Source organism: Erpetoichthys calabaricus, chromosome 4, assembly GCF_900747795.2.
Source record: "Erpetoichthys calabaricus chromosome 4, fErpCal1.3, whole genome shotgun sequence".
NCBI lineage: Eukaryota > Metazoa > Chordata > Cladistia > Polypteriformes > Polypteridae > Erpetoichthys > Erpetoichthys calabaricus.
Genome location: NC_041397.2, coordinates 130,908,316 through 130,925,210, shown reverse-complemented (window position 1 = coordinate 130,925,210; position 16,895 = coordinate 130,908,316). Strand labels below are relative to the sequence as shown.

Here is a 16,895-nt window from a genome sequence, read left to right as displayed (position 1 = left end):
GTATATGTAGATATGTATATATGTATATATATGTTTATGTGTGTGTATGTGTGTGTGTATAGCAACACTCATAACAATGACAACACAATTGCATTGACAATCATGTTACGTTATTTTTAAAATGTTTGCTTTTCTTTTTCATAACCTCTTTAACACACTACTTCTCCGCTCGAAGCGCGGGTATTTTGCTAGTTTTATATAAATGTAATGAATTATTATTATTATTATTATTATTAAATATGTCCACAGTATCATGGGGTGACACACAGGCACAGTGGACCTCATAGTTCCAAACAATTGATTTCCATCAGCATTCTTGTGTGCATGGGTTTCCTCCAAGTACTCTAGTTTCCTCACAGATTTTAAAGATCTATTCATTTTTAAGTCTGCTTTATTTAATATTAGAGTTATACGTGGCTAACAGCTAACTACTGTATACTGGCACCAACAAGCACAAGGAATGATACTACCTTCAATGAAGTACCATTAAAATTTAAAGGAAGTGAATGTTATAGTATTTTATATACATGAGCACGGTCAACTCCAAGGCTGGCTTCTATCTTGAACTTAATTCAGCAGGGAAATACCCACAGAAAAAATGGATTCATAAATGTTTGGATATATAAAAATAAATATATGAAAATAGCTTACCTTAATTATTTAGAAAATAATATAAAGGAAAACCAAAAACGAAGATTGTAGGAAACAAGGCACTGTTTATACTTTCTTTTTCATTGCTAAGGTGTACTTTAAATACACAGCAGATTTCAACAAAGCTGTCTGGCTGTTTTTCTTTAGATCTGGGTAAAAACTATAAAATTAGACAACGCCTCTGTATTATTTATTTAATATTTAATCAAAATCAGGAAACACTTTAATTATGCTCTATATATTTTAGTATCAGGAATTTAATGATGGCTGAACAGGCAGCTTATGTACTGTAGCTTAAAAATAAATAAGAAATATATGATAAAGAAGCATGTAGAATCAATGAATCAATAAAGAGTACATTTCATAATTCTTAGAACATTCACGTCATTCCCATGAAGTTTTCTTGCACACGTTATGCCAAAAAAAAAAAAAACACTCACCCCTCTATTTTTTCCAAAGAAACCTTTGGGTTTACTGTTCTCTGCTGGTGAATCCTGATTTGTATCTCTACCATTTTGTGGCTTTTCAACCGTACTCTTTATTTCTTTAGAAAGAAAACAAAAGAAAAAGAATCTCTTTAGCACCTTATTATCCCAAATCAGTCATCAAAAAACAAACAAAATATTTTTTTCCAAACATATCAGAATTTTAAACGTTTATTGGTAATACTTTAGTTTACGTATAGCAAAAATGTATCTATTACTCATATATTTTATGTAACAAGACCTTAACAACTGCTTAATTTGGTCTTAATAACACTTACAAAGCATCAGTAAAGTGGTTATTCATCTCTGTGCAGTGTGGTAGATTAAGAGTCTTTAATGTATCAGTAAAGTTAATTGTGAATATGAAGATGTATAGGTATTATACTGAAGTATATATGTTTCAGTTAAGCCACCTCTGAAAAATTCCAAAGTCAGCTTATTTCAGTAGGTCACACTGCAGAGATAAATAACCACTTTAATAAAGCTTTTCAAGTGCTATTAAGACCAAAAGAGTCTTTGTTAAGGTCTTGTTACATTATAGTTATACGAGTAATGCATGCATTTTGCAGTAGTTAAATAAAAGTGTTACCTATTTAATCATAACCATATTTCATCATTGTCCTTTGTCTAGGATGAAGATTTTTGATCTAGGTTTTAAATTAAGCATCCAACTTGTTTATTCTGTTTATATTTTTAAATACTTTTGTCATGCCTCTCCCTAGTTTGTCTTTGCTTAAAATGAAAAGACTGAACTGCTTTAATCTTTCCTTGTGGCTTACACCTGACCACTTAAGCAATAGAATAAACAACCTAGTGAACAAAAATGATTTTTCCGAGTTGGTCAATTGTAACCAAGGATTGGAAGTCTATCTATATTATGATTATTGAGAAAGAATTCAGTATATTTGGTTTACTTAACATTTATGGTGCAATGATCGTAAGTTAATATATTTCACACTGTTTTGACAAACAGAATCTTCAAAATTAAATCTATCTAATTTAAATTGAAAAGTTAACATTTGAACAGTCGCAAGAAAGTGTTCACACTAGTAAAAAAAATTCTAAGTTTGGGGAAGACTAAAGAACAAATAAATACATCCATTTTTTATTTGTAGCTTTTTTACACTTTTGTCCTTTAAATGAGTCTTTGCTGTTATGTGTTAGAAACAGTGGCTAAAGGAGTTAATAAATACATTAAAGCTGTCTTCAGAATTATAATTAGAATAGAATTTAAAAAGTACTAAATGGTGCTAGGCCCTTTAAATAGTCTTTAATTAAGACTAAAATTGTGAAAGAAGTCCTTGAAGCTATGGTTAAATTACAATTATCTAAATATTTTAAGTGTATATTTTATTACATTTATTTATATTGTAAGCTATTTGTATATTTTCAATGTAATTTATTTCTAAAAACAGCACATATAACTCCAAATCAGAACAAGTTGGGATGGTATGGAAAATGCCAAAAAAATGCAGCAATTCTTAAATTTTCATTTATTTCATTGCAGACAATATGAACCCAAGATATCTCATGTTTTGTCTAGTGAAATTTAACAATCACTGCATATTTTTTTATTTGCATTTTCCATACAGTCCAAACTTTTTCTGATTTGGGGTTGTAGTATAGATTTATATTCCATAAATAAGTAATTGTCATTCCAACCCTAACATTAAACTCTTACAGAAGCATTTTCTTGAATAAGTACTTCATTTTAACCCTCTGTTTATGTTGGTCTTTGCAGAAAAGTTAAGATGAGATGTAGTTTATGCTTAAGATGAATACACTCCACTATGCAAACCTCAAACCACAGTGAATCAATTTTGTAAATTCCAGGAGTACTAAAAGGGCCACTGTGAAATTGTATGAACATATTTTATGTGTATTTGTCTTTAAAATATCACCTGATTGAAAAAAAAAAGAGTTACATGAGAGCATATTTTATACAAGTTCAAAATATACAATAAATAAAAACATATATGCAGAGGTTGCCAAAAGTAAGGAAAAATCATAAAATTTCAATATAAGAAATAAGTAAATGACCAAAATATAAGTCAATCAGAAACTGACTACAAGCCAAAATATATTATTACAGTTTTTGTAAACAACAGCTGTAATGTAGTTACTGTAACAGCAATTTTTTGTTATGTTCACGCAAGTAAGCACCAGTGATCAAAAAGACTTATTAATAATTATACATTTCAAGCCAGCAAGAAACCTATTTACAAAGGAAAACACATATTTACAGAGCAACTACAAAGAGACACGGCACTCTGTGTGTGTATGTGTGTGTATATATATATATATATATATATATATATATATATATATATATACAGTGGTGTGAAAAACTATTTGCCCCCTTCCTGATTTCTTATTCTTTTGCATGTTTGTCACACAAAATGTTTCTTATCATCAAACACATTTAACCATTAGTCAAATATAACACAAGTAAACACAAAATGCAGTTTGTAAATGGCGGTTTTTTATTATTTAGGGGGGAAAAAAAATCCAAACCTACATGGCCCTGTGTGAAAAAGTAATTGCCCCCTGAACCTAATAACTGGTTGGGCCACCCTTAGCAGCAATAACTGCAATCAAGCGTTTGCGATAACTTTCAATGAGTCTTTTACAGCACTCTGGAGGAATTTTGGCCCACTCATCTTTGCAAAATTGTTGTAATTCAGCTTTATTTGAGGGTTTTCTAGCATGAACTGCCTTTTTAAGGTCATGCCATAGCATCTCAATTGGATTCAGGTCAGGACTTTGACTAGGCCACTCCAAAGTCTTCATTTTGTTTTTCTTCAGCCATTCAGAGGTGGATTTGCTGGTGTGTTTTGGGTCATTGTCCTGTTGCAGCACCCAAGATCGCTTCAGCTTGAGTTGACGAACAGATGGCCGGACATTCTCCTTCAGGATTTTTTGGTAGACAGTAGAATTCATGGTTCCATCTATCACAGCAAGCCTTCCAGGTCCTGAAGCAGCAAAACAACCCCAGACCATCACACTACCACCACCATATTTTACTGTTGGTATGGTGTTCTTTTTCTGAAATGCTGTGTTCCTTTTACGCCAGATGTAACGGGACATTTGCCTTCCAAAAAGTTCGACTTTTGTCTCATCAGTCCACAAGGTATTTTCCCAAAAGTCTTGGCAATCATTGAGATGTTTCTTAGCAAAATTGAGACGAGCCCTAATGTTCTTTTTGCTTAACAGTGGTTTGCGTCTTGGAAATCTGCCATGCAGGCCGTTTTTGCCCAGTCTCTTTCTTATGGTGGAGTCGTGAACACTGACCTTAATTGAGGCAAGTGAGGCCTGCAGTTCTTTAGACGTTGTCCTGGGGTCTTTTGTGACCTCTCGGATGAGTCGTCTCTGCACTCTTGGGGGAATTTTGGTCGGCCGGCCACTCCTGGGAAGGTTCACCACTGTTCCATGTTTTTGCCATTTGTGGATAATGGCTCTCACTGTGGTTCGCTGGAGTCCCAAAATGGCTTTATAACCTTTACCAGACTGATAGATCTCAATTACTTCTGTTCTCATTTGTTCCTGAATTTCTTTGGATCTTGGCATGATGTCTAGCTTTTGAGGTGCTTTTGGTCTACTTCTCTGTGTCAGGCAGCTCCTATTTAAGTGATTTCTTGATTGAAACAGGTGTGGCAGTAATCAGGCCTGGGGGTGGCTACGGAAATTGAACTCAGGTGTGATACACCACAGTTAGGTTATTTTTTAACAAGGGGGCAATTACTTTTTCACACAGGGCCATGTAGGTTTGGATTTTTTTTCTCCCTAAATAATAAACACCATCATTTAAAAACTGCATTTTGTGTTTACTTGTGTTATATTTGACTAATGGTTAAATGTGTTTGATGATCAGAAACATTTTGTGTGACAAACATGCAAAAGAATAAGAAATCAGGAAGGGGGCAAATAGTTTTTCACACCACTGTATATATATATATATATATATATATCACTAATTTTACATCTCTGTAATAGCAACAGAGTATAGAGAGAGGAAAGGAAAGAAGATTAGCATTTAATGTGATCCATGATTCAAAAAAACGTGTGGTGAATGAAAGCCCAGGCAGCATCCCCCAGCAACTGTTTTATCCACTACTCTGACAGATGAAGTAATTATTATCATTAAACATCACCATAATACTAAACTAAAAATCTATATCAATCAGTTAATCAATACATATAACAAAGGGATGCCTTGCTGGGAGGCTACCACAAGCAAGGGTATCACTAATGTGGCAAGGGGAAAATAGACAAACAAACACAAACACACATGCATACAGGCAAGGAGAGAGACACCTGAAGATTGAGAAGGGCTGTTAGGAGGTGATAAGTCCTAGTGCAAGAGAAAGAAATCTTGCTTAGTTATTAAGACCAAGGACAGGGAGCGAAAGGTCACAATACCTCCTGATTAACAAGTGACAGTAGATAGTCACTAGCAGGGAAAACTGGGGCCAACTTCATCTTTTAATGGTGAGGTCGGGGTGGACTGGCCAGAGGTATGTACTTTCTTGCCCAAGCACTTGTTGGTAATCCCTGACTTAGTGAAGTGGACAGGTGAGGACCTGCCATGGAGACCCAAATAACCCAAATGACAAATAAACTGAAAAAATAAATGAAGGCTGGTTTGAGAAAGAAATTACAGGATAATAACAATGGCTTGCTTGGCTAAACTGCTTCAGTAAATATTTTTTGCAAACAGACTTAGACTGGGTAGGATGGCATGCAGTCAAAACAGGAGTTGCCAAGATAAAAGTTTTATTCCAAACCAGTTTAACAGTTTTATACTGTAATCAAAGTAAGCGGTTAGCCATAAATTTCATACAAAGTCTTAAAGTCTGCTCTTGAGAAACATTAGCCATTTCTGTGCTTGTAGGAAGATAAACAAAAACCAAGATAAATCTAAGTCTAAAAAATTTTTTTACAGAATCCAAGAAATCCAAAGTAATTAGTACCTGGTTTTGAAGAATCTGTCAAATTATTTTCAGGCTTCTGTAATAAATGCAAAGGTTCAATAAGCTTTAGCAATAAAATGAGTTACATATACTGTATATAGCAGGAATACCCAACACTGTGAACACAAGAAACTGTATATACACATGCATTATTTTCTAAGCAAATGGGAAAAATTACAATAGATGTACATATATTACTAATATCCATACAGTATATTATTCTAAAAAATAAGTCAAGCCACTCTTGTAGTTTTGAGAACCCAGGTCAAAAACAGTCTCTCATATAAACACATGACTGTTCACTGTACAGTATATCAGACAGTGAAGTATTTTATATCCTACTGATATTTTCAGTCATATGGGGAAAATGCAGAACTGAATAAAATTTATTTTTACATGAGCACTCTTCAAAACTGCAGCCCATAAACAATATAGGCACCTGACTGAATGTTTGTGCTTTTTCAGGTAACTGTGCAGAAGGCGTGATCCATGAGTCTACTGGAGTTGGAAAATAAACAGTTTCTTATGAAAAGAAAATATTTTTCCTAGTCCAAAAACATTTACTCTATGTAAGGGGGCAAATGAGTGGAATTAACTGGGGAAAGAGATCATACCTTCTCCACGTTTCTTGATTTCTTAGTCTATATTCTATGTGTCAGTTTTGTTCCAAGCTCCTGCTACTGTCTATTAAAAAGGTCTAAATTGTTGTTTACATTTTTATTATACTTTAATAAAGTTTGTCAGGTTGATATTGTACTCTTGTTCAGATTTTAAATCACCTAATGAAGCTGCATGCTGTTAAAGGCTGTACAACACCCAGCTTAAGATTAGCTGCTGCAAAAGCTCATGACAGTTTATTAAACTTGTTGAGATCTTACATTTTTAATGCATGGCAAATTCTCTGTGAAACATGCTCAGTCACTGTACCTAGCTGTAACACCTGCAGAGTTTCAATTACTGATTTTCCAAGAACATGTCAAAATTTACTATTGGCAAATGCTCAAAGCTGGGCGTTTTGCACTTTGCAACTTCTGAGAATATGTGAACAGTCAAATTCTTGCGGAAAAGATAGAGATGCTATACTATTAAATTTAACATGCAAACATGGCTTTCAAAGACGGCATATCGCGCATAGTCAGCCAGTCTGAGAACTTACTGACTGTCTAATTCCTTTCTGAACCAACTTCCTGTAGTCCATGCACTGAAAATAGTTCACAGTAAAAATATTATACCAGGCACAATACATTCTAGATAATCTTCTTTCACTTACTCTTCACCCTATACCCGCACACCAACTTTACGTTTTCTGAAATCATTTTCATGCATTTTGCTTCTTTGCTGGTGTATTCTGCATACAGAATAAAGTTCATTGATGATGTAACCGAGCACACAAAAGACTGTTCTTTCTGAGGAAGTTGAAGAAATTTGGCATGTCAACCAAAATTCTCACCAATTTCTACAGGAGTACAATAGAGAATGTTATCACTTGCTCTATTATAGAATGGCACGGTAACTGCTCCTTGCAGGAAAAGAAGGCACTCCAGTGTGTAATTAAAACTGCACAGCACATCTCCGGAGCAACCTTCTCCGCCCTACAAGACATCTACACTAATAGGGTCATCAGGAGGGAGCGCAACATAATTAAAGACAATACTCATCCTCAACACACGCTTTTCACACTGCTTCCCTCAGGGAGACGTTACAGGAGTGTGAAATCACGCACCACAAGACTGACGCATAGTTTTTTTCCACAAACAATCAGACTCCTTAACAATGCTAAAAGTTAAAGTCAATCCAAACCACAACTCATAGCCTCATAAATGGTACTGACTGCTGCGGTATGTCATCAGGCACTGTGCACCTTATTTTGTAATCTTATAATTGTAATTGCTATTTGTTTTCATACTTCTTTTGTCTTTCTGTCTTTGTATATGAAGGTGAGCAAGCAAAGTAAGAATTTCATTACATGGTTTTAACATGTGTTTTTACTGTGTATATGACAATAAACTTCTTGTATCTTGTATAAGTGGGGAGATTTACAAATGATTTCTGGGTTGATTATAAAGTAATCTCACAAAAAATGGGGCAGTTGTAGCAGTAGGTGTCCATCTTTTTTTCACAGCTGCCTACACAAAAAATTAAAAAAAAAAAGTATTTGGCCAGCACAGGGGTTTCTGAAAGCACTCACTCCTGATATCCTGGTGACTACACTACCTATTACATTCCACACAGGAGTTACGGTTGAGTTGGAGGTGCAGCTCTTGCTTTGTCATGGTATATAGGTAAATTAGAAAACATAATTAGTCAGCAGACATCCAAAAACTTAAAAATCCATTGGAATATTCCAATAGGTGTGCATTGGTACTATACATGGATGTCAAGTTAAAAAAGTTAGCAAGAGTGGTATGCTGTAGAGTTTGTCAAAATAAGGGTAGGACCTGTTCAGGAAGAATGCATTGATGACGCCTACATAATTCAGCTGGTAAAATGAAAGAATGTGTTCTGTATTTGGACAGTCAATTCTTTGGAAATCTGAATCAGAGTCTGAACACTACTATCTCCAAAACGGATGTGATCCTGGGATAAACTTGTATATTTTTAATTAGCATAATAAGAACAATATGCTAAGTAAGAATGGTGGAGGCTGGGAACTATCCATCATACTAAGTCAATATTACTTATTATAAGCTGATATGAGCAAACCAGAGACAATGGCTTGATACCTGAAACTGCAGGTTTAATTCACTTTATGCTCCTGGATTAGAAATTTCTGCTAGTAAACACAGTCTGAACTAATGAAAGACAGCACAGAGAGGTGATGCAGGAAATAAAAGCATTAGGAGGAAAACAGAACAGTGCTAAAGTATTAAGCCTGCTCTCTGTCTATAATGAGGACTATACTCAAACTAAACTGGTTTAGAAATACACTGATAGGTGGAATGAACAGCAGTTTGCATTTTACCTGAGACAGTAGCACTTGCAAAACACCTTAGTTGGGAATCAAAGGTGAGAGGAATGACTGCATCAGAAGTAATCGAGACATTGAAAATTATTAAACCAGAAGAATGGTTGAAATAGTTTTACTTTCCATCCATATGTTTTCTGTGTCTGCTTATTCCAATTCAAGATCTTACGAATCCAGAGCATATCAGTGCAACATGAACTTCAAGACAGGACTCAGCAATTGAGAGGGAGTTAGATGTTCACAGGACCCACTCACATACATACACACACACACACACACAAAAAACACAATTTTAAGCCTTCACATGTTGGAGGAAGTACTTTCACAAAAAATGCAGATCATAACTTGAAGCTATAAACCAATGGTGCAACCAAGTATGCCACACTTGTTAGATTTCTACAATAGGTTAAACTACACATATAATGCAATAGATCAGGGGTAGGCAACGTCGGTCCTGGACTGCCACAGTATGTGCAGGTTTTTGTTCCAACCCAGTTCCTTAACGAGAACTCAATTATTGCTGATGAAGCACATATTGCTTAAGTGACATTTTAATGCTTCATTTTAGTGGTCTCGCTTGTTAAGGTTCTCCAACCTTAATTGCTTATTTCAATCTTAAACTGCTGCATTCAGTGTTTTAATTGCTCCTTATTAGCAATAAGATGTAAAAGACAAAGCAGCCAGCAGTTCTCCAGCTAGCTTTTTTCCAATTACATCTGTGTGTGTTCATCATGCATGGTTTGATTTAATAAAACACTTAATAGAAAAATGTGACAGACTGAAAATGATCTGTTTTAGGCTTCAAATCATTTGGATGATATCCTTGTAAAGGAAAAAAATCTACGATATAAAAGCCTTACATTGCACAGACTAACAAGCCATAAACTTAAATAAGGTCTGAGATTGGCAATGATTGGTTTCTAATTAAGCAATTGGGTTGAATGAAAACCTGTAGCCACTGCGGCTCACCAGGACCAACATTGCCTACCCCTGTTTTACATCTTATTGCTAATAAGGAGCAATTAAAACACTGAATGCAGCAGTTTAAGATTGAAATAAGCAATTAAGGTTGGAGAACCTTAACAAGCGAGACCACTAAAATGAAGCATTAAAATGTCACTTAAGCAATATGTGCTTCATCAGCAATAATTGAGTTCTCGTTAAGGAACTGGGTTGGAACAAAAACCTGCACATACTGTGGCACTCCAGGACCGACGTTGCCTACCCCTGCAATAGATCATGTGACTCTGAGAATGGGTACAATAGGGAATGCACTGTTTATTTGCTGTACCACCTCTAAACACACCAGTATATTAAAAAAGATATGAATGAATATTTTTAGGTACCTGTCTTTGATCTACACTGGCATTCCTGGACTGTGGCTCTGCTTCTACTTTTCTGGTAGGTGTTGTTTCTTCATCACCACTATCATCTTCATCCTCTTCAGTCTCATCATCTTCCTCAAGATCATCTTCTACGTGAAACAGTTCCTTTGGAAATAAAAGGACAGCAACTGAATTACTCAATGCCATAGTTCATTTCCAAAAGCTGTAGCTTTGTTGCCCATTTAGAGGAATGGTTAGAAATGTGGTAATCAATCCTTAAAAAGCAGAAACACAACACAGTGCTAAACCAATAATACTGATGCTGAAGGCATATGATGTACACTGGCAGGAGGGAAGCAAAATACATAAGGAAGCAATTGAACCTGTATCTTTTTGAAGATAATATTTTAAACCTGCAATACAAGTATCAAAAGCACTTGTATTGCAGGTTTAGCACTTGACTATTAAAACAATTTAAAATAAACATTTTGTAAATTTATTCTAGATTTCTTAAAAGGAAAAAAAGATATTTTTCTGGAATTAGGGTTGCTACTTTTTCTATGCTGGACAAGTTAATACTTACCCTTTACTGCTTTGATTACATCTAGTAGAAGAAACACAATTTATAAAGTATAAAAGACAAAGATGTTAGTCAAATGAAATAGTGAATGATTTATATAATGACATGAACTTAAGAATAAAAGGAACAGTTATGAATGAAAAAGCATAGATGGTGAGAATTGAAACACAAATATAATTCTTTTAGTCACTGGAAGAAACAAACATTAAAAATGAGACACATAAATGTAAAACTGACAAATGCAACCTATAAATCAGTCTAAAATTTGTGATAATCCAAATACTTACTATTTTTAACAAAATGTTTAAATGTCATTCATAAATATTTCAGTTTAATGTACCTGCCAGATCCATTTTTGAGCATTGAATACTAAGCATGCACTTTAAGGCAGGAACCAAGTTTGAAAAGCAAGAACCAAGTCCACTGCTACAATCTCTTTAACTGGGGGCAACTTATAATTTAAATTTAACATTACACACTCATATTTGGAATGTGGGAGGAAAAATGGAGGAAATGGAAGAAGCAAAACCTATACAGACACAAAAAGTTGAAGTAAACCCTTGAAAGATACAACAAAGATAGGATATGAACCCAGTTTCCGATGGGGTAGCCATGTTAACCACTATATCACCATGCCACCTCTTAAATATCATGCAAAATTAGAACAATAAAATAAAATAAATGTTCAGCATTACATTTTTGACTGAGGTAGTATTAAGAAAAAACAACTAAAGAATAATATATGCAGAAAAATAATAATTATGTTACTGCCCAGAACTGCATACTAGTATGTTTCAAACTTCCTGTACTATTAAATGTACAGTATAACACATACATTTGCATTACTGTGCATTTCACAAATTGTAATCCATCACAGACAATTAAGGATATACTCAAGGAGCAAGAGACAATTATGACACTATACATGCATGATAGGAACTAGCTCTGTATTTGAAACCTGCACATAACATGGTTCAGGCACACAAACTGCCTCATATTCGGCCAATTTAAATTTTCTAGCTTACCAAACCTACATGTCTTCTAGATGTGGGATTTAACCTGAATTCTCAGAGAAGTCACATGTACAGTGCATCCGGAAAGTATTCACAGCGCATCACTTTTTCCACATTTTGTTATGTTACAGCCTTATTCCAAAATGGATTAAATTCATTTTTTCCTCAGAATTCTACACACAACACCCCATAATGGCAACGTGAAAAAAGTTTACTTGAGGTTTTTGCAAATTTATTAAAAATAAAAAAATTGAGAAAGCACATGAACATAAGTATTCACAGCCTTTGCCATGAAGCTCGAAATTGAGCTCAGGTGCATCCTGTTTCCCCTGATCATCCTCGAGATGTTTCTGCAGCTTAATTGGAGTCCACCTGTGGTAAATTCAGTTGACTGGACATGAGTTGGAAAGGCACACACCTGTCTATATAAGGTCCCACAGTTGACAGTTCATGTCAGAGCACAAACCAAGCATGAAGTCAAAGGAATTGTCTGTAGACCTCTGAGACAGGATTGTCTCGAGGCACAAATCTGGGGAAGGTTACAGAACAATTTCTGCTGCTTTGAAGGTCCCAATGAACACAGTGGCCTCCATCATCTGTAAGTGGAAGAAGTTCGAAACCACTAGGACTCTTCCTAGAGCTGGCTGGCCATCTAAACTGAGCGATCGGGGGAGAAGGGCCTTAGTCAGGGAGGTGACCAAGAACCCAATGGTCACTCTGTTAGAGCTCCAGAGGTCCTCTGTGGAGAGAGGAGAACCTTCCAGAAGGACAACCATTTCTGCAGCAATCCACCAATCAGGCCTGTATGGTAGAGTGGCCAGACGGAAGCTACTCCTTAGTAAAAGGCATATAGCAGCCCGCCTGGAGTTTGCCAAAAGGCACCTGAAGGACTCTCAGACCATGAGAAAGAAAACTCTCCGGTCTGATGAGACAAAGATTGAACTCTTTGGTGTGAATGCCAGGCGTCACGTTTGGAGGAAACCTGGCACCATCTCTACAGTGAAGCATGGTGGTGGCAGCATCATGCTGTGGGGATGTTTTTTAGCAGCAGAAACTGGAAAACTAGTCAGGATAAAGGGAAAGATGACTGCAGCAATGTACAGAGACATCCTGGATGAAAACCTGCTCCAGAGTGCTCTTGACCTCAGACTGGGGCGACGGTTCATCTTTCAGCAGGACAACGACCCTAAGCACACAGCCAAGATATCAATGGAGTGGCTTCAGGACAACTCTGTGAATGTCCTTGAGTGGCCCAGCCAGAGCCCAGACTTGAATCCGATTGAACATCTCTGGAGAGATCTTAAAATGGCTGTGCACCGACGCTTCCCATCCAACCTGATGGAGCTTGAGAGGTGCTGCAAAGAGGAATGGGCGAAACTGGCCAAGGATAGGTGTGCCAAGCTTGCGGCATCATATTCAACAAGACTTGAGGCTGTAATTGCTGCCAAAGGTGCATCGACAAAGCATTGAGCAAAGGCTGTGAATACTTATGTACATGTGATTTCTCAGTTTTTTTATTTTTAATAAATTTGCAAAAAACCTCAAGTAAACTTTTTTCACGTTGTCATTATGGGGTGTTGTGTGCAGAATTCTGAGGAAAAAAAATGAATTTAATCCATTTTGGAATAAGGCTGTAACATAACAAAAGGTGGAAAAAGTGATGCGCTGTGAATACTTTCCGGATGCACTGTACATATAAAGCATATAACAAAGCATTTCTTTGAATATTTCTTGGATGCAAATTATATTTGGAAAAGCCAATATATTAGAAATCTAGTGTAAACATAATTTGTAATAAACACATTTTTAAACATAATTTAAAAGCTGAATTAAAGAAAACATTGTTAAGAAAGAAAGCACAAATTAGTAATTTAAAAAAGTATGCCCAAAAATTATTCAGTATTATGTTACACAGGTTGGACCAACCTGTGAGTAAATCTTGAGAATAATAAATCTGTTAGAAATAATGCTTTAGACACAGTATGTGACAAAGGAAATACAAAAATATTTTAAAATCCACATATATTTAATTTAGGTCTAATTTGTATTAAGATTAATTTTTTACATGATTTCTTCAGTGGGTTCACAAAAAAGTCAAAATATCCCATAATCCTGCATTACCTTATACTGATTTAAGTTCGATCACCAATATACAGTACCTTTCAGGTCTGTGTCTTTAGCATGGAAAAAAACACTTCTCTAGTATTGTATATGCCATTTAAACGAAGAACTCAATCTTGTAATGTGAAAAGAAAAAAACAAACTATGCAATGAGTGGCTCTAACTTTGCAAAGACTTTTCAAAAGAGTGTAACAAAAATGAGTTCAGGGTAATTTCGAGAGGGTGGGTTTCTTTGTAAGATGTTTCCTTTATATGTGATTAAAGTTAATCAGAATGACACAATACTGAATATTGAATTATGCATCGATTAGAATTATCACGTAGTGTGACAGCAACATATTTAATGTTTTTTTATGCTTTACAAACACAGAACACTAAGATTTAATGTTGCAAAAACAAATAATCTATAGTATAATGGGAATAAATGCAGTTCAGGAAAGCAGTAAAACATATGACCACTGTCATATATAATTGCAGCTCAAAACTGTGTGCGTTCTACAAAATTGATCTAATAGCTTGACTGCTGTTGAGTATTGAGTTTCATTGACAAAATTAAGTATAGTATCCATCAAAGTCAACAGCTTAATGGTTAGTGCTAACAAATACTGAGTGACTGCTGCATTAGGTAATAAATATTAATATTTTACACTTGGTACTATAACAATTATATTAGAAACATACTATTGTATAATGTTTTGGTGAACATATATTCCTTTATAAAAGCAATATGTGAATACTTTAAAAAGACTGAATTATGATAACTAATTTCCCTTGGGATCAATAAAGTATCTATCTATCTATCTATCTATCTATCTATCTATCTATCTATCTATCTATCTATCTATCTATCTATCGATACAAGCACCGTGGTTTACTAATATGAAAAATTAAAATTCCCAATCTTCTGTTTTGTTTTATTATTTGGATGTCAACTATAAAATTATTTCATATATGGTAGTTTTATTACAATCCAATAAAAAAGCAAGTAACCTCTGGTTGATTTTCTACATTACTGCATAATTTAGATGAAGAAATGCTTATTTCAGGTCTTGCCTCAATATCTTAGTGAAGTATTGATTTTGGCAAGGCTATTCTAAATGTGATTATACAATACCTTTATCTCCAAACATTTGATTTCATCTGCTTGTTTGTTTTGGACGATTGTCTTACTGCATGACCCTGTAGTACATTAAAACTAGGATGAGCTCGCAGGCAGACTGCCTTACACTCTGACTCTAATTTCCTCAGTGCTGGCAAGTCATTCAGGTTCTGATGCAGCAAATATCTCCAAATTACAACATCTTACTTGAAAATTGTCATGCTTCTTATTGTAGAATATAGTTTCATTATACAGTACACATAAATGGGTACATCTTAGGCAAGAGGTTCCACTTTTGACGTATTCTTTTAAATTTAATTCATTGTTGTGTAGAGCCCTTCAACTACAGTTAAATCATACATTATGTACATAAATGAACAAAAAGATTAGATTAAACATGTAGTAAAGCAGAGATATTTTAATTTGATTAACATGCACAAATTAAAAATACATCTGAGATATGGCCACAGAACATTTTCCCACAACTCTTGAGGATCATCTGGGTGCATTTCGGCAAATATGAAGTGAGGACTCATTTTTTATTTGTAAGCAGTCACCTCTCTGCTTTGCTACTCTACCAGGGATATCATTTTCTAATAATTTTCTGGTGATGTAGTTATGAACACTGCACTTGTCTGAGGTAAGGGAGGCTAAAAGATCCCTAGATATTCCTTAGATCTTCTTTGCGACTTTGTGGAAAATGTTACCCTTTGTTCTTGGAGAGATTTGACTACTCCTAGGAGAATTAACTAGCATCTTAATCACTGTCTGTTTAGTTGTTATGGCTTAATGGAGAAACAAGGCTTTGCAACAGGCTGGAAGACATCTGGAATGATGTTTATCTAGAAACCATTAATTGAAAACCAGACTGAAAGGATCACAGTTACAAATTTATAGTGTATTGGATAGGGCTGGCCTAAATGATACCTGATTGTCAACAAACCTACAAGCATTCAAAAGGAGAATATGTAGCAATAACTTTTCATACATGGATACTGCATGTTTTATTTTCTTACATACTGAACAAGTTAACCAAGCCCAATAGTTTAATGTTTTTTTTCTCTTTGTACTAAAACTACAACTCCTGAAAATACCTGACCAAATTAACTACAAAAGACATAGCATATCCCAGAATATCAGAAATTATTTTTTACAAAGTTATGTAATTTTGGATTAAAAATCCTTTAATAAATGCATATAGTTAAAGTCATCAGATCTTCATTTGTAAATGTTAACAATAAAATAATTTGAAAATTACAATAATATTTTAGTTAAAAATAAAACACACAATCCAAAATACATACAAAGGATAATGTACACAACTAGAAACTTAAGTGTGGCACAAAAACATTTTAATGTGTTTTTTGTTATTAAAACTATTCTTCAACATACTGAATGAATGAGAATTGCATTATTTGTTATGATATACAGTAATTCAGGCCAAATAAGGGCTCAAGAGAGTAACATTGCTATTCCTGACTAACATTTTCCATCTGTAATACATTACAAATTATAAAATATAAAAGCTACATTTGGAAAGATATTAACACAAACAACACTGTATTTAATGAAATCCATTTATTGAGGAGACTTGGAATTGAATAAATGTTGCTAACTGTGCAAAGGAAAATGAGTTATGAACTATTACCAAGCATAGCTGACTAACGACTAACCAAAAAGTGAAAA

The 16,895-nt window shown here is 34.7% G+C and overlaps 1 protein-coding gene across 1 annotated transcript in view; it reads right to left on the bottom strand.

The window, feature by feature from the left end:
- Nucleotides 1–10,769, bottom strand: part of LOC127527420 (uncharacterized) — a 35,223-nt gene extending 24,454 nt beyond the window's left edge. The window contains exons 1-3 of the mRNA XM_051926138.1: nt 10,418–10,769; nt 6,107–6,143; nt 1,092–1,195 (exon numbers count right to left, since the gene is read on the bottom strand). Coding sequence (XP_051782098.1) covers nt 1,092–1,195; nt 6,107–6,143; nt 10,418–10,603 — 327 coding nt within the window. The 5' untranslated portion in view covers nt 10,604–10,769. The remainder of the gene's footprint in view (nt 1–1,091; nt 1,196–6,106; nt 6,144–10,417) is intronic.
- Between the last annotated feature and the right edge of the window lie 6,126 nt (nt 10,770–16,895).